The sequence below is a fragment of the Trachypithecus francoisi genome, unplaced genomic scaffold, assembly GCF_009764315.1.
Source record: "Trachypithecus francoisi isolate TF-2019V2 unplaced genomic scaffold, Tfra_2.0 Lachesis_group3, whole genome shotgun sequence".
NCBI classification, from domain to species: Eukaryota; Metazoa; Chordata; class Mammalia; order Primates; family Cercopithecidae; genus Trachypithecus; species Trachypithecus francoisi.
In genome coordinates, this window is record NW_022681468.1 from 1324538 (window position 1) to 1342422 (window position 17885).

Consider the following 17885-nt stretch of genomic DNA (forward strand, 5'->3'; position numbering starts at 1 on the left):
GGCTGCACTGAGCAGAAGACTACCCAGCACAGCATGGCAGGGGCCCAAAGGGAGGTGAAAAGAGGCCCCAGCTGGCAGAATCCAGGCTCTCGCACCCTAGGGGCCCCAGACAGGACCTCTTCTCTGCAGACTTCTTTTGTAATTCCCAGACAGTCAAAAGCAGCTGCCCAGCAAAAGGGAGGGGCTGCTGGGAGGACACAGGTCCTGGCCGTGCTGGACACAGGAGAGCCTCCAGAGCCCTAGGAGCTCATTAGCTGGGGGACCTGTAGGTTGGGCCCCAAAGGCATTAATGGGCCCTCCCAGGATTGGCCAGAGAGAATGTGATATCCTCGTAAGGGAAGCACATAATTGAGCTTCCATCGTCTGGAAACTTCCCTGGAAGCTCCTGATAGAGCCAGGTGAATGCGGATCAAATGCTGGGTGATTTTCGTTTCAGGGAAAGCAGTCATTTTAACCTCGTTAAATGTTTAATTCGAAGCTCCTTTTAAAATGTACACACTTATCCCATTGTTTTATTAAGAAAATTTTCTGCTGAGCTTAGTGGCTTAATGTCTGTAATCCTAGCGCTTTGGGAGGCCGAGGTGGGGAGATCACCTGAGGTCAAGAGTTTGAGACCAGCTCGGCCAACATGGTGAAACCCTGTCTCTACTAAAAATACAAAAAACATTAGCCAGGCGTGGTGGTGCACACCTGTAGTCCCAGCTACTTGGGAGGCTGAGGCAGGAGAATTTCTTGAACCTGCTTGAACTGTAGGCAGAGGTTGCAGTGATCCAAGATCGCACCATTGCTCTCCAGCCTGGGCTACAGGGCAAGACTTCGTCTCAAAAGAAAAAAAAAAGTCAAACACCTACAAAGTTGAAGTGAATTGTGGAGCCCTCGCTCACACCTGTGGTCCGCTCCCCAAAGCCACGCTGCCCTCCCCGTCTTATTTTTTGGCACGTTTCAAGGTAAGTTGCAGACGTCTGTGTACTGCGCACAGCCCTTCAGCAGGCAGCCCATCAGCTGAGTAGGGGTGAGCATCGTTCCTGGATCTTCTTCTCCTTTGAAGGTAAAGTTGGCATAAGGTAAAGTTGCACAGGCTCTAATTGCTCCATCTGGAGAGTTCTGACAGTCACCTGTCAGCCCAGAGCACGGCTCTGTGGACAGGCCTCATGCCCCTTCCAACAGTCCCAGACCCACAAGAGGCAGCCGCTGTTTCGATTTCCTTCCACTACAGACCAGTTGTGCCTGTTCTAGAATGCCCTGTAAATGGAATAATATGATCTGCGCCCCTGTCACTTCACATGCTTTTTTTTTTTGGTGACAGAATGTAGCTCTGTCACCCAGGCTGGAGGGCAGTGGTTCCATCTCAGCTCACTGCAACCTCTGTCTCCTGGGTTCAAGCGATTCTCATGCCTTAGCCTCCCAAGTAGTTGGGACTACAGGGGCACACCACCACGTCCGGCTAATCTTTTGTATTTTTAGTAGAGACAGGATTTTGCTATGTAAGCCAGGCTGGTCTCAGATTCCTGGCCTCAAGCAACTGCCTGCCTTGACCTCCCAAGGTGCTGGGATTGCAGGCGTGAGCCCTGTGTCCGGCAGACGTGGTTTTGAGAGGCACCCGTGGTGTTTTGTGTGCTGAGTGGTATTGCTGTGTGAATACAGGCCAGAGTATTCTTGTATTAATGGACACCTGGACTGCTCCCTGTTTTTGGCTGTTCTGAATGAAGCTGCTATGAACATTCTTCTACAAGTCTTTTTGTGGACATACTTCTTTTTATTTTTAGGGACAGAGTCTCTGTGGCCCAGGCTGAGTTGCAGTGGTACAATCATGTTTCACTGCAACCTCGACCTCTTGGGTGCAAGCAGTCCTCCTGCCTCAGCCTCCTGAGTAGCTGGGATAACAAGTGTTTGTCACCATACCCGGCTAATTTTTGGATTTTTTTTGTAGAGACAGGGTCTCACTGTGTTGCCCAGGCTGGTCTTGAACTCCTGGGCTCAGGTGATCTACTGGCCTCAGCCTCCTAAAGTGCTGGGATTATGGTGTGAGCCACAGCACCTGACTGACATGTGTTTTTATTTCTCTTGGGTAAATACCTAAGGAGTGGAATAGGTAGGTCAGAGGTGTGTGTTTAGTTGTATAAGAAACTTCCAGGCCTTTCCCCAAGGTGGTTGTACCACTTCACACTTCCATCAGCAGCATGGGTGAGCTGTGCTTACTCCACATCCTCCCGGCATTCAGTGACTTCATGGGCTCGTGGCAGTGCCACAGTTTTGTTTGCATTTCTGATGATTAATGCAATTGAGTTCTTTTTCATGTGCTTGTTGGCTTTTTTTTTTTGTCTTCATGAAGCTTCTGTTGAATAGTTTTATCTTTTTTTTTCTTTTTTTTGGTCTTTATTTTTTCTTCTTATTTAAATAGAGTTCATTTCTTTTCTTTTTTTTTTTTTTTTTTTGAGACGGAATCTTGCTCTGTTGCCCAGGCTGGAGTGTAGTGGTGTACTATTGGCTTACTGCAACCTCTGCTTCCTGGGTTCAAGCAGTTCTCCCACCTCAGCCTCCCAAGCAGCTGGGATTACAGGCATGCGCCACCACGCCTGGGTAATTTTTGTATTTTTAGTAGAGACGCGGTTTCACCGTGTTGGCCAGGTTGGTCTCAAACTCCTGACCTCGGGTGATCCTCCCACCTCGGCCTCCCAAAGTGTCGGGATTACAGGCGTGAACCACAGCGCCTGGCCTTAAATAGAGTTCATTTCTTTTTTTTTTTTTTTTTTTGAGACAGAGTCTAGCTCTGTCGCCCAGGCTGGAGTGCAGTGGCCGGATCTCAGCTCACTGCAAGCTCCGCCTCCCAGGTTCACGCCATTCTCCTGCCTCAGCCTCCCGAGTAGCTGGGACTACAGGCGCCTGCCACCACGCCCGGCTAATTTTTTTGTATTTTTAATAGAGACAAGGTTTCACCATGTTAGCTAGGATGGTCTCAATCTCCTGACCTCGTGATCCGCCCGCCTCGGCCTCCCAGAGTGCTGAGATTACAGGTGTGAGCCACTGCACCCGGCCCAATAGAGTTCATTTCTTAGAGCAGTCTTAAAGAAAAATTGTGTAGACGGCACAGAGTTCCCATAGACCACATTTAGTGCCCGATTTCCCTACGTTATTAACATCTTGTGTTAACTGGTCCACTTGTTACAGTTGATGAGCCCGTCTTGCCAAGCTGTTGGTAACAAAAGTCCACAGTTCACATTGAGGTTCACTCTTGGCACCGTGCCTTCTATGGGTTTTCACAAGTATGCAATACGTGAACCCACCAGTGCGGTAGGGTGCAGAGCTGCAGTGTCCTGGAACCCTCCACTCCAGCCACCCACCCTCCCTTTCCCCAGCCCTTGGTGGCCACTGACCTAATCTCCATAGTTTTGCTTTTTCCAGAAGGTACATGCTTGGAGTCACACACACGATGTAGCCTTCTGGCCTCGTTGGTTTTTCCTGTTCGTGTGTGTTGGCTGTCACGGGTGTTTCCCCAGGTAGTTCTTACTGCCTTCCTTTGGTTTCCTTTGATGTCACTGTCCCCATCCCCACTGCCAGTCTTCTCTTAGTGCCTCTCTCGAGTGTTGGCTGTGCTGCGGTCTGTCCTGCCCATCGTCACAGCCCTCTGGGACTGCTAGCCTTTAGATGTACCTTTGTTCACAGGCCTCACTGCTCACGTCCCAGCCGTCCTGGGGCTTCTCCTCTGTGTTTGAATGCCCCGTGCCCAGCCCTGGTGCTTTCTTAGGGTGGGAGGCCTTGCTGTTCTGCATGGAGTTGCAAGAGAGGTCAGGGGCCTCCAGCCCAGGGCGTGGACCAGTGGGCTGGCGTCCTCACCGTCCGACTGCTTGCCAGGTTCTTGCACGGTGGGGCTTTGCTGCTCTGGTCCCAGGGATCTTCCTTTGGACACCTGCTCTGGACTCCTGATCCAGCTGCAGGAGGTGTCCTTAGTGACTTCTCGAAGCTACAGTGGGCCCATGAGTGATGTGCAGTTCAGCTGTCTGACAGGTTGTATTAACCAGTGACTTGTGTTTGATAGCTTATGGATCCATCTGAGTTTTCAATCACTTAAGACACATTCTTGGTCCTGTTTGTGCATCTGAGCGAGGACAGGTCCTGTGCGGGGTCCCCACACCTGCCTCTCGAGCACAGCCCCTGGGGTGCCTGCAGGCTCACTGTGCACCAGGGGAGCCCCAGGCCTGTTTCTGTCTCCCGGGAGGACTGCCTGCCTGGCGCCCGATAGGTGCTCAGGAAGTGCCCTTGGGATGGAGCACGAGTGCCACTGTGTCGTCTGTGCTGTGTGTGGGCAGCGGACCCACCACACGGTGGGCACCTGACTGGGCAGGCGGGTGTGTGGGGGTGCACGCTGTCTCCAGGATCAGATGGAAGTCCCCACCGTTTCTGGTTCCCCCGAACTGGCTCCACATTCCTTGCAGTCCCTTGTCCTGGTACTGGGTTCACAGAAGTCTCACTTGTGCCTGGGGCTGGGAGGCTCTGGTGAGGCCTGACATGCTGCGCCTCGCTTCCATCCCACCTTTCCTTTCTGATCAAAGGTGGAGCTTATATTTGGAGGGGCGGCTCCAGCTCCCTGGGGGTGCAGTCCTGCGGTCCTGCCCATTTGAAGGTGGGTGGGTAACCTGAGCTTGCCAGCCGCTCGACAGCATCCTTGACTCCTACTGCAGACATGCTCCTGGACCTCAGTGACCTGCTTCAGGTAGACAACCTCCGTCCTGCATCTTTCCCCACCTGGGGTTGTGACCGGGGTACACCAGGTGCCTCCACGCATCTCAGTGGCCGGTCTGTGCTGCCTGCCTGGACAGGAGGTTTTGGTCTGTAGGATGAGGGGCCTTCATCACTTGGGGGTCACAGTCCAAGACTTGTGGGATTGTGGGTCTCCATGGCAGGAGGGCAGCTGCCAGTGCTGGGCACGGTTGGGTGTTAGCGAGGCCTGGGTGAACCGTGAACTTTTGTCCTACACAAAGGAGATTATTTTTAATTAAAAAAATTTTTTGTGAGTACCTGGTTTGGTATAGGAGATGACTTCTTTTGACCTTGCATTTTATTTATTTATGTATTGATGAGATGGAGTCTTGCTCTGTCACCCAGGCTGGAGTGCAGTGGCGTGATCTCAGCTTACTGTAACCTCTGCCTTCCGGGCTCAAGCCATCCTCCGACCTCAGCCTCCCAAGTAGCTGGGACCACAGGTGCCTGCCACCATGCCTGACTATTTTGTATTTTTAGTAGAGACGGGGTCTTGCCATGTTGCCCAGGCTGGTCTTGAACTACCTGAGCTCAAACAATCCTCCCACCAAGGCCTCCCTAAGTGCTGGGATCGCAGGCATGAACAACCATACCTGGTCTCTTGCATGCATTTTAAATTGTAGAAAAATCTTGTATTACACTGTATTTGGAGACACTCACTTTCTGGGTACCACAGAAAGCATTTTCAGTTACATCTCTCTTATCTCTCTTTTTTTTTTTTTTTTTTTTTTTGAGACGGAGTCTCGCTCTGTCGCCCAGGCTGGAGTGCAGTGGCCGGATCTCAGCTCACTGCAAGCTCCGCCTCCCAGGTTCACGCCATTCTCCTGCCTCAGCCTCCCGAGTAGCTGGGACTACAGGCGCCCGCCACCTCCCCCAGCTAGTTTTTTGCATTTTTTAGTAGAGACGGGGTTTCACCGTGTTAGCCAGGATGGTCTCGATCTCCTGACCTCGTGATCCGCCCGTCTCGGCCTCCCAAAGTGCTGGGATTACAGGCGTGAGCCACCGCGCCCGGCCTACATCTCTCTTTCCACATGACTGAACAAAGTGACAGAGGGGAAAGACCAACCCCAGGGACCCCTGTGCAGACAGGACACAGGGTGGGGGCACCGAGGCTCTGCAGGGGCAGTGCGGGGTCTGCACCACAGGTGCTCGGTGACCATGCTGCTGAGGACTCAAAAAGAGAAATACCATTGAAAACAGTTGTGACCACAGTGCAGAATTCATGTAGATTTCACTCCCCGAAGGGAGCTGTGTCCAGATCCAGGTGCCCACAGGGGTTCTGGGCACCCACAGGCTGTGCTGCCACCTCTGGTCCTCGGGGGCTTGCCGCCCTTGACAGCAGCCCACAGTTAGGCTTCTGCCTGTGTCAGGGGACACCTGGGGTCCTTGTCCTCCCAGCTCTCTTTATAAATGGCAACTCAGAAGCTACTGCTGAAATATTTTGTGGTCAAGCTAAAAATACTCTGCTGGAATTGTGATAATCCAGCAAATCCACATTTCAGATGCTCTGTGCTCGGTTCAGGGCAAAACCACATGACCCCATTTCCAACCCCACAACTTCCCAGGGAAGATGAGTGTGAGCGCCAGGGCCAGGGCAGCTGCTCCAGAGGTGGTCAGGCTCCTGGGGACTCATATGGTCCCATGGAGAACTCATGGAGTCTCCCTCTTGATCCCTGCCTTAGGGCAGACCCAGGTTGCTCACTGGCCTGGGCGTACAGCTCCTCAGACACCCATGAGGGCAGTCTGCAGGCAGAATCCACCTGCTGCCCAGGAAGAGAGTGGGCGGGGGGGAAGCTGGCCATGCTGCACCCTGACCTCTGCCCTCAGGGAGCAGCCACTGTTAAGACTGTTAGCAGGAGGATTTCCAATACACGGTCCTCATACATGTTAGCAACTCTGCAAAGAACTGCATATGTTTAGGCTGGGCGTGGTGGCTCATACCTGTAATCCCAGCACTTTGGGAGGCTGAGGCAGGCAGATCACCTGCAGTCAGGAGTTCGAGACCAGCCTGGCCAACATGGTGAAACCCCCGTCCCTACTAAAAATACAAAAATTAGCTGGGCATCATGGCGGATGTCTATAATCCCAGCTACTCAGGAGGCTGAGACAGGAGAATGACTTGAACCCTGGAGGCGGAGGTTGCAGTGAGTCGAGATGGCACCACTGTACTCCAGCCTGGGCAACAAGAGCAAAACTCCGTCTCCAGAATACAAACAAAAAACTGCAGCCAGGCGCGGTGGCTCAAGCCTGTAATCCCAGCACTTTGGGAGGCTGAGGTGGGCGGATCACGAGGTCAGGAGATCGAGACCATCCTGGCTAACATGGTGAAACTCCATCTCTGCTAAAAATACAAAAAAAAATTAGCTGGGCGTGGTGGCGGGCGCCTGTAGTCCTAACTACTCAGGAGGCTGAGGCAGGAGAATGGCGTGAACCCGGGAGGCGGAGCTTGCAGTGAGCCAAGATCGCGCCACTGCACTCCAACCTGGGCGATAGAGTGAGACTCTGTCTCAAAAACAAACAAACACACAAAAACAAAAAATCTGCATGCGTTTTGCACACATGGCATTTTAAATGTAAATGGCTTTTTAAATGCTTCCATTTAAAAATTCCCTTTGGAGATTCCTCACTTGCAGCGTTCAGATCTCATTGATCCCTGTGTCTCTGGGACACAAGGCTGAGGGTGTGGAGTTTGAGGTGGGCAGGCAGAGGCCAGCAGCAGATCTGGTTCTGCTGTGGCTTAAAGAGAGATGTGGGATCAGGATGGTCAAGTTGCAGGGGCCTGGCGGGGACCCAGCACAGGGGCTGGGGCACTCACGTGACATGCATGAGTCACACCTAGACACACTGTATGCATGTGTACACACATGCATGTCTGCACACCACATGCGGATGCACACACACACTACATGTGCTCACACGCCCCACAGTTTGGTGAGCAGACCCCCGGGATCCCTGGAACCCCCAGAAACTGAGGAGAAATTCCTTCAGAAGGCGCACTTTGTGAGCCACCAGCCCTTGTGATGGAGCTCTCAGGGATATAATGGAGAAGACAGAAGCTGCGCCCCACTGGGGTGGAAGGTGACCAGGGAGGGGCTGCTGTGGGGGCCCAGCCCTCCCAGCGGGCAGGGTCCCTGATCAGAGGTATCCCCCACAAGCGCTGCCTCTGGCTCCTGCCTCTAGTGCAGACAGGCTCCTTTGTGTTCGGTCCCTTAGGTCTCCCAGTACCCCAGAGTCAGCAAGCACCTGGAAGTGCCACTGGCGTGCCAGGACAAGGGGACTTGTCTAAGGGCCCACGAGCCGGGCTCGGTCAGGCGAGGGGATTCTTCGGGGGAGGCTAGCGGCAGAGGGCCAAACTAGCCAAGCCTGTGAGGCCCGGGGGCCCCAGGGGCAAGCCTGGGATGAAGACAGCCAAGAGTGGGCAGGACTCTTGCAGGCTCCCGCAGGGACCAGGATTTTCCCACTCTGCACCTCATCCACACCTGCCAGCAGACACTGCTCAGCAGCTTCCTCCCCCAGCCAGCAGGGCTCCTTAGGGGTACTCAGCCCATGGCAGGGCTGTGCACAGGGTCTGCACACTGGCTGGAGTCCTTGTTTTGCTGAGGACAAGCAGCAGTGCTCCCATCACTGCCAGCCCTCGGGGTTGCCCCTCAGTCTTGGCCTCACCTCCACTGCCCTATGGCAGGGAAGAGAGCGATGGGAGGTGGTCAAGGCAGGGGTGACAGGATCTGCGTGGATTTGGACCTAAGGTGGGAACAGTGCGGGGGCAGGGGAGTCACTGAGGGACACAGATCTCAATCCCAGCAAGGGGGCTGAGGCCAAGACCCCTGGGCCCATCGGAATCTGGGCTGGAGGGTGGCTGGTGGGAGCACATGTGGACAGGACAGGTTTTGTGTTCATGGGTGCACGGTTCTGAATGAAATGCAGTGTGCACTGTGTGATGACGCCCTGGAGGGACCTTGCAGTCAGGTTTTCTTCTAAGCAGATGCCATCATTGGCGAGACAGCAGCGGCGCCTAAAGCAGCAGCCTAGAGGAAGAAGGCAGGGCCCTGGGAGCCCCAGCAGCCGAGGGAGGACAGCCAGGCTTTTGGGTGTAGGGTGGCTGCTCCACAGGCCATTGGAGTCTTTAAAGACTGAACAATAGATGCATTTTAAGAGAAAAAAAGCAAACATTTCCTTAAATACCAATGTTGTTTCTGGTTGTGCTCTCTCCATCTCAGGTGAATGTGTACGTGCTGGGAAAGACGTTTCTTCTCTTGGCAAGAGAGCTCTGCATCAATGCGCCGGCCATAGGTAGGCATCTGGGTGAGCTGCTGGGGTGTCCAGCAGGGTGCTGTAGGGACCAGTATGCCAAATGTCCTTTGAGCAGTGGAGGGAAATCCTGTCCAACTGTGGGACCCCTCAAGGTAAGAAATGTCTCTTAAAGCTGCTAGGAGCTCAGCAATGTGGGGCCTTATTTTCTAAGACAGAGTCTCACTGTTGTCCAGGCTGGAGTGCAGTGGCATGTTCATAGCTCACTGCAGCCTCAAACTCCTGGGCTCAAGCGATCCTCCTGCCTTGGCCTCCCAAAGCACTGGGATTACAGGCATGAGACTACACCTGGCCTGGGGCTTGCTTTCTGCTGCAAAACCAGAAGGCCCATTGTCAGTGCCTGTCAGGTGTGCAGGAAGGTGTAGACAGAGGGAAACAGAAGCGCTGTGTGCTGGGAGCATCTTGTGTGGACAAGGTTTAAGGAACACATCTGGCTCAGGTGCCTCTGGACGGATGGGGACAGTGGGGCAGCTCATTCCAGCCACAGCCCTCTTTTGTGGTTTTTCTGCCACTTTTGTTCTGTGTTGAGTGCCCAGGGTTGTGCGAGTTTATGGAGCTCCTGTATGCCTTTCTTGATCCCTGTTAGGTGTAGGGTGAGTTGTGTCTCCCCCTCAAGGCAGCAGCAGTGTTCGTGCATGCAGAATCTAACCTAGTGGAAAAGTCTAGAAGGAAAGGATCAGAACAGCACTCACTGCCTGATGGTTCTGACCTACCCTTTCTTTACCAAGCAGATGACTGCTTTCCACAGCCTGCTTAGAGCCCACTTTCTTATTTTGCCTGTCTGCATCTAGGAGCATATGTCCTTGGGGTAGAGAAGCACCAGGTGGGACTGGGTCACCAACAGAACTGAGCAGCGTGGGCTGCAGCAGCAGAGGGACACTGGCTGGGGCTCTACACTTGGCCCATGCCCTCTCCCAGGTGCCAAGAGGGGCCATCCCTCTTTTCAGGGGTCATACAGGTTTTCCAGAAAGCAACTGCCTACGGGGTGTGCAGAGTGGGAGGACAGAGGCAAGGGGTGGGAGAGCTTGCTACACCCTATAGGTCACTCCTGCAACAGGCTGTCCTGCAGCAGTGTCACAGCTAGTGACACTGTCCCCAGGGATCCAGAATGCTGGGCCCAGCAGAATGCTCCCCCCACAGTCCGTTCATAGGGTAGGACTCTGAGGTGCTAGTGATGCCTTAGGACATAGAGACAACCAGGCACCTGGTGTTTCCCAGGGTGGCCCAGAAGCCAGCCAGGGGACGGATGGACTTCACTGGGGTGCAGTTTGCTCCAGACCACGTAGCATGTTCAGCATGACAGCTTTTCTCCTCGGGATGGGAGCTGTTCTGTTGCATGAGAAAGAGAATACCCCATTGTACAACTCCTGTAGTCATTTACTGACACGCAGGTGTTATTTTAGGCAACCTTTATTACAGAAGTCCACTATTTTAAGTGACTTTTTGCCGATTTTAGATTTGAAGGGAAGGTCTCAAGTTAAGCTTGGAACCACTTAGAATCCAAAAGGTGGCAGGAACATCTAACCCCTCAAAGCAGGTGGCGTGGGTGCCACTGGGAGGGGATCTGGGGCCTGTCTTGTGCCCTAAATCTTCCTCCACCTGAGGTGTGCACCCCAGTGTACCAGAGATGCCTACGACTCCAATCCCTAGGCTCTGGCTGTGTGGAAAAGGCCTCTACTTTACACAATCAAGTTTCAGCTGACTACATGTCAGAGAGAGACAAGGTTAAGAGCAGTTAGTACATTGACTTCCGCTCCACTCACTTGCCGATCTGCTGCAGCCTCCCTGGATGCCTCAGGCGTAGAAGATGAGCTCAGGGATCTGCCCACCCTGGACCCCAGTCCCGTTGGTGCTGTCCGAGGAGCACTGGAACTGGAAGGCCACCTTTCCGCACTGCACTTCTGTCATCCCCTCCTGCCCAAAGTAGCTGAGTTCGCTGCCATCCAGGACGGCACTGGCCGTGTAGAAGGTGTCTTGTTCAACCTGGACCGGGTGTTCAAACCAGACCGGGAAGGTGTTACTGGATCCGTCTGACATGAACTTGGTCAGGTTCTGAGCCAGAACCACCCCGAGCCGCTTGAGCTCAATCTTCACGCTGTACTCAGCCTTTCCAGAGCTGGACCCATACAGGCCCAGCCCTGCAATAAATACCCTTCTGTCCACTGCAAACTGGATGCTGTCGCAGCGCCCGCGGTACCGCCACTGGTTGCTGCGGTAGGCAGAAGACTGGAATCGGTGGCACCTCTGCGGGGCGAGGCCCTTCCTCTTAGTCAGGGGGAAGTCCAGGCGGGGCTTGTTGGTGGCCGTGTACCACAGGAAGATGCTGTGGGTCTCCTCCAGAGTCAGAATGTCTGACTGGGCAGCGCCGTTGGCAAACTCCTCTAGGGTCATGGTTGGAATTCGGACCAGATAGAGGGCTCGCCCCAAAACATGCCTCTTGTTTCGTGGGGTGACTGGCAGCCCCTGCCTCTTGCACTCTGCCTCGGCCCAGTTCAGGACGGCCTCGAAGACCACTGCCTCCTTGGTGTTGAGGGCCTCCCGAGTGACAATGATCTCCAGCGTCTGCCGGTCTATCTCACAGAAGCCTTCGGACCGTAGGGCCATCTCGGCCTGTGCATCGATGACCTCCCAGCAGCGCTGCGTCAGCTCAGGCTCCTCAAACAGCCGGCTCTGGGACAGCAAGACACAGGCGTTCTTGGCTTCCAAACTTGTCTCCAGAAAGTTGACACAGGCTTTTGCCAATGCTGGGACGATGTACTTCTTAGCAGCGTAGAGTGTGGCCAGCACCGTGTCAGCTTCCAGATCGATCTCATCACTGTACATGTACCTAGGCGAGGCAAGGCCCGCGTCAGGGGCTGGCTCCCACGCACCTATTGCGGGCCTGGGCCTGGGAGAGGAGTCCATCAGCTCCTGTGTGCTCCCCCTCAGAAGCCACGGGAGGCCGCCTAGAATGGACCCACCCGTCCTTCCCCAGTACAGAGTGGACTTACTTTAACAGGATCAGAAAGGCTGCGGGCTCCACGTCTGGAATGTGAATTTCGGATTTGACTTCCGCCAGGTCCCCGTAGAACATGGCATAGAAGACAGAGCTGCCGACAGCCAGGACGTACTGGGAGGAGAAAGCGCCGCCGTGAGCCTGGCTGTCCCGCGGGCTGCGGGCAGCCACACGGCAGGCGGGGCACGCCTTCCGAGAGGGGTCGTCGCTACCCACCTTGTGGGCGGGCACCGTCCTGGTCGCCCCTGGGGGCCCCACGACGAAGTGCACGTCGGCCATGAGCTCGTTGTTAAACATGAGCGCGTTCTGCAAAGGCAGAGGCACGGGCTGGGGGCGCGGGCGCGAGCGGGGGCGGGCGCGAGCGGGGGCGCGCGCGGGTGCGCGGGCCGCGGGGGGCGGGCTCACCTCTCGCGCAGCGTGGGGCGGCAGCACCGCCAGCCGGGGCTTTCCGGGTGGTTGTTGCCGAGCGTGGGGGGCGCGGGCGCGGGCGGCGGGGGCGCGGGCGCGGGGGCGCTGGGCGGGCTGCGCGGCCCGGCCTTCCTGCTCACGGCGGCGCCGGCATTGCTGTTGGCGAGGTCCGCGGCCGCGGCGCTGGCGGGGGCGTAGAGCTCCGCCGCCATCTTCGCGGGCGGGGCGGCGGGGGCGGCCTCGGCGCCTGTGGACGCCGCGCCCCGCGCCCTCGCACCGCGCCGGGGCCTTGGGAGCGGCTCTGCAAGCAAAAGCAGGGAGGTCAGGCACTGAGCGACGCGGCCATGCAGGCAGGCCAGGGGCAGCAGCATGGGCGGCGGCGGCGCTGCGACCCGCGGGGTTGCCACCCGCTCCCTTGCCACCCCCGCCCCTGCGACCCTGCGACCCTGCCCGAGCCCAGCCTAGCGCAGCCCGGCCAGGCCCGGCCGCAGGGGGCGCCGTCCCGCCCGCTTGAGCCTGTACCCGCCGCGGCGCCGGCGCGTCACGCTGCGTCAGGGCCGCGCCCCGCGCGACGACGCTGCCGCCCGGCCCCGCCCCCAGGCCCGACAGCCTGGAAGCTGCTGGAGCTTCTGCCGCTGCCCCGCAACCGGCGCGAGCCGCGCGCTGTGCAGAGGCCGCCGTGGAAGGCGGCTCCTGGCTCTGGCAGACGGCTGCCCGCAGACCATGCGCAGGTGCTTGCGCCCGTTCTTTCGTTAGCGATCTTTCGGTTAGGAACGCAGGTGGACCTGCTTGTTGGCCGTTTGCATTCCGGAGTCTGTGCCTCTGGCCGAGGCTTGTCGGATGGTCGTTGGGCTTCCTCGATGGTTCAGGTGCTTCGTGATTTAGCTTACTGCAGACGCCAGCAGCAAACGCTCGCGGAGAGCGCGGTCCACTCTGCTCTGAGGGCTTTCACAGGGGCAGGCGCTGCTATTTCCTCGCATTTTCCTCGAGGAAGTGGGTACAGAGAGGTTAGTCGCGTGCTGAAGGTCACACAGCGGGCGGGTGGGCAAGTCAGGATCTGGCTCCGGGCCTGCAGCCTTGGAGCTTGGGCCCCAGGGCGCGCCCTGCCTCTGTGGCTCTGCCTGTGGATCGCAGTCGCAGACTCGTTCCCTGTGGGGCCTCTAGCCTCCCAGCCTGGAGCTAATCCTGGGAGGTGCGTGGCAGTGGGCACTGGCTTTGCCGATGAGGAGACCAGACTTCAGAGACTGTGTCACCTGGCCTGGGCTGCACAGCCGGTGCACGCCAAGGTCGCTTGCAGACAAAGCTCCAGAGGCCTGGCTGTCAGGAGAGTTCCTCCCCGAGGACACACATGGAACCTTCTGGACCTCCAGGCTTCAGACTTTCAAAACTCCCATATACAGGAAAGCCCCCAGGACGCAGCCAGCAGCTCGGGTCATGGGTGCAGCCGTCACCACAGTCCTGGGCGAATCAGTGAATAGGAGCTCTGTGTCTCTGGTTGTTACAGTTGTAGTAAATGTTCCCTGGGAGAGTCCCCTTCGGAAGATATTTGCCGTATTTTCAACGAAGGACTCTCCAGGATTAATGAGCGACTACAAGTCAGGAAGGAAAAGGCTGACAACCCAGCTTTTTAAAAAAACGGGCAGGCCGGGCGTGGTGGCTCAAGCCTGTAATCCCAGCACTTTGGGAGGCCGAGACGGGTGGATCACGAGGTCAGGAGATTGAGACCATCCTGGCTAACACGGTGAAACCCCGTCTCTACTAAAAAATACAAAAAAAAACTAGCCGGGCGAGATGGCGGGCGCCTGTAGTCCCAGCTACTCGGGAGGCTGAGGCAGGAGAATGGCGTAAACCCGGGAGGCGGAGCTTGCAGTGAGCCGAGATTGCGCCACTGCACTCCAGACTGGGCGACAGAGCGAGACTCCGTCTCAAAAAAAAAAAAAAAAAACGGGCCATGGACGTGAACAGACTCTATGCAATGACCCAGAGTGCACACATCATTTCGCCCGGGAATGGGGCGCCCGAGCCCCCAGGCGGCTGAACTTGAGACTTGGCACGCCAGTGTTGGTGAGACACGGAGCAGCTGGAGGTCACCTGCTGCAGATGAGCGTGTAACTCCGCAGGGCCAAGCCCTTTGGAAAGCCGTAGCGTATGCATGAGGGTCCAGAAAGTCCCAAGAGAAAGTGTGTGGATGCACCTACCAAGGACACACCCACAGAGGCCACAGCTGCGATTTCATAGTGTGGGACCCCACTGGCAAAGACACACTGGCTGCTGTGGCCGTGGTTTCTGTCCCAGCCATCTATTTCTGTAGGAAAAGGTAACGGGCATAAACAGTTTCCAGGAGAAATACAAATGGCCAGAGTGGAGACAGCCTGCATGTCCATCAGCAACAGAAAGGATCAATACGTTGTGGTGGGTCCATTTGGGGAACGCAGTGAGAAGGAATAACTTACAGCAACACACAAGACCTGGGCGACAGCTGCCTCGGGGCTAGGGGGTGCCAGGATCGAACTGCTGAGCCCCCAGAGGTAGTCAGTGTCTTGATCTGTGTGGTGGTGTTGAGTGTGTGAATAATAATTCTCATCCTTAGAAGCCACCCTTTGCGCTTTGATTTTTAAATATGTTAAACAGTGTAGGCCAGGCGTGTTGGCTCACGCCTGTAATCCCAGCACTCTGGGAGGCCAAGGTGGGCGGATCACCTGAGGCCAGGAGACCAGCCTGGCCAACATGGTGGAACCCCATCTCTGCTAAAAATATAAAAATTAACTGGGTGTGGTGGGCGTCTGTAATCCCAGCTACTTGGGAGGCCAAGGCAGGAGAATGGTTTGAACCAGGGAGTCGGAGGTCGCAGTGAACTGAGATCACACCACTGCACTCCAGCCTGGGTGACAGAGCGAGACTCTGTCGACCAGGCTGGTCTTAAACTCCTGGCTTCAAGTGATCCAACCGCCTAGGCCTCCCAAAGTGCTGGGATTACAGATGTGAGCCACCGTGCCCAGCCATCATTTTCTTTTTCGTTTGTGGTAGTGGTCATCCTAATGGATATGAGGTAGTGTCATGTGATTTTGATTTGCTTGTCCCTGATAAATAATGATGTTGAGCATCTACTCGTGCTTGTTGGCCATTTGCATGCCATGTTTGGAGAAACGTCTGTTCAAGGGCTTTGCCTTTGTTTTTGAGACAGTCTCACTCTGTTGCCCAGGCTGTAGCGCAGTGGTGAGGGTGCACCGCAATGTCTGCCTTCCAGGTTCAAGCGATTCTTGTGCCTCAGCCTCCCAAAGAGCTGGGATTACAAAAGAGCAATTTGCCCATTTTTAATCAGTTTTGTTCCTGAGTTGTAGGAGTTTTTTGTATATTCAGGATGTTAACCCCTTATGAGGTAGATGGTTTGCACATATTCTCTTCCGTTCCCTAGGATATCATTTCTGTTAACGGATTCCTTTGCTGGGCAGAAACTTTTTAGTTTGAGGTTATCCAGTTTGTCTATTTTTACTTTTGTTGCCCTTGTTCTTGGTGTCATGTTCGAGAAATCTTTGCCAAGACCAATGTCATAAAGTCTTTCCCTGTGTTTTCTTCTACGGGTTTTATAGTTTCAAGTCTGTGTTTGGGTCTTGAACCGGTTTTGAGTTAGTTTTTGTGTATGATGTAAGGCAAGGGTCTATCTTTATTTGCAAGTGGATATCCAGTTTTCCCAGCGCTGCTTATTGAAGAGACCATTCTTTCCCCATTGTGAAAGAAGTTCTTGTCACCCTTTTTGAAAGTCACCTGCCCGTCATTGTCATTTCTGACCCTGTTCTGTCCTGTCCTGTCCTGTCCTGTTCTGTTGGTCTGTAGGTCTGTCTTCATGTCAGCATGACCTACTGGCTGTTGGACTTTTTAATTCTTTTCTTTACAGTGGTAATTTATTTGCTGCTTTTTCTTTATTAGTTCCTTTGCCTACTTTAAATAATTGATTTTGTTAATTTTTAATTTCCTATTATTTGACTTAGTTCATTAATTTCATTGCTTCCTTTATTTATTTATTTATTTTTGAGATGGAATCTTGCTCGGTCGTCCAGGCTGGAGTGCAGTGGCGCCATCTCAGCTCATTGCAACCTCTGCCTCCCGGGTTCAAGCAATTCTCCTGTCTCAGTCTCCGAGTAGCTGGGACTACAGGCGCATGCCACCGCGTCCGGCTAATGTTTTTGTATTTTTTAGTAGAGATGGGGTTTCACTGTGCTGTCCAGGCTGGTTTCCAACTCCTGAGCTCAGGCAATCCACCTACCTCGGCCTCCCAAAGTGCTAGGATTACAGGCATGAGCCATCGCGCCTGGCCTGTTGCTTCCTTAAATATACAAAGCACTTAAGTTAATAAAGTTATCTAAAGGATTGTACTTTAATTTCTAATAGCGTTTGGAGATGAGGGGACTACTTGTTTTTGCTCGTTTTTAGTTTTTTTTTTTTTTGTACTTGGGATCAAATGGCACATCCTGTGTGAAATGTATTGAGAGTTTCTTTGTTCTGTAATACCTGGTTCTTTTCTTTTTTTTTTTTTTTTTGAGGCGGAGTCTCGCTCTGTCGCCCGGACTGGAGTGCAGTGGCCGGATCTCAGCTCACTGCAAGCTCCGCCTCCCGGGTTTCCGCCATTCTCCTGCCTCAGCCTCCCGAGTAGCTGGGACTACAGGCGCCCGCCACCTCGCCCGGCTAGTTTTTGTATTTTTAGTAGAGACGGGGTTTCACCGTGTTAGCCAGGATGGTCTCGATCTCCTGACCTCGTGATCCGCCCGTCTCGGCCTCCCAAAGTGCTGGGATTACAGGCTTGAGCCACCGCGCCCGGCCTTTTACCTGGTTATTTTCATTAACTGTCCCACAGACACTGGAAAAGCATGATGACTCCATGGGGCACAGAATTTAGAACATCCTTGTCAGATCGAGCCTGTGGTGATGTGTGTTACATCGTCCCTCAGTCTTTTTTTCCTAATCAGTCTGTCAAATTTCAGAGAACCACGTTAAAATCTCCCATTATTGTGGTTTGGAAGGTTGTTTCGTTACTTTTCCTTCGTTTAATTCTTCCTCTGTCACTGTGCACCTGCAGATTCCAGGCTGCTTCACATAATTTCCTTTACATTATGAAATGCTCATGCATGTCCTGTGCCTCTCGGCCACTCTGCATTTGCCCACAGTGCCGCCGCTGCCCGGCGCCTCCGCTCCACCCTAGTCACTGACAGATTTGTCTTGAAAACACACTTTTTGCTTGTCTTTTTTGTTTTGAAACATGGTCTCAGTCACCTAGGCTAGAATGCAGTGGCACAGTCATGGCTCAATGCAGCCTTGACCTCCTGGACTCAAGCAGTCCTGCCACCTCGACCTTCCAAGTAGCTAGGAATGTAGGTATGAGCCACTCTGTCTGGCTTGTCTTGAATTTTGTGTGTGTGTG

The 17885-nt window shown here is 54.5% G+C and overlaps 2 protein-coding genes and 1 long non-coding RNA gene across 11 annotated transcripts in view; 1 reads left to right on the forward strand and 2 right to left on the reverse strand.

Moving 5' to 3' along the window:
- The window catches only part of BRF1 (BRF1 RNA polymerase III transcription initiation factor subunit), a 79793-nt gene that overhangs the window by 34944 nt on the left and 26964 nt on the right, over positions 1-17885 (forward strand). For 5 of the 8 annotated variants that reach the window (XM_033191036.1, XM_033191038.1, XM_033191037.1 and 2 more), the window contains exons 4-5: positions 4680-4711; positions 8976-9048. In XM_033191036.1, coding sequence (XP_033046927.1) covers positions 4680-4711; positions 8976-9048 — 105 coding nt within the window. Of the gene's footprint in view, positions 1-4679; positions 4712-8975; positions 9049-13901; positions 14112-14406; positions 14570-17885 lie in introns of those variants that run through there. The other 3 variants (XM_033191043.1, XM_033191042.1, XM_033191044.1) reach the window with 3 other exon arrangements.
- BTBD6 (BTB domain containing 6) lies at positions 10459-13902 on the reverse strand. 2 transcript variants are annotated; one of them, XM_033191047.1, is made up of 5 exons: positions 12992-13902; positions 12467-12770; positions 12278-12368; positions 12057-12175; positions 10459-11893 (listed from the first exon to the last, which is right to left on the reverse strand). In XM_033191047.1, the coding sequence occupies exons 2-5, from the start codon at positions 12679-12681 to the stop codon at positions 10861-10863; spliced, it is 1458 nt and encodes a 485-aa protein (XP_033046938.1). In that variant the 5' UTR covers positions 12682-12770; positions 12992-13902; the 3' UTR covers positions 10459-10860. The 2 variants fall into 2 exon arrangements, with proteins under 2 accessions (XP_033046938.1, XP_033046937.1); XM_033191046.1 differs by lacking the exon at positions 12992-13902 and having other exon boundaries at positions 12467-12983.
- On the reverse strand, positions 16880-17385 carry LOC117071270. Its single transcript, XR_004432218.1, has 2 exons — positions 17294-17385; positions 16880-16978 (listed from the first exon to the last, which is right to left on the reverse strand). It is a non-coding gene; the product is annotated as an uncharacterized LOC117071270 (long non-coding RNA).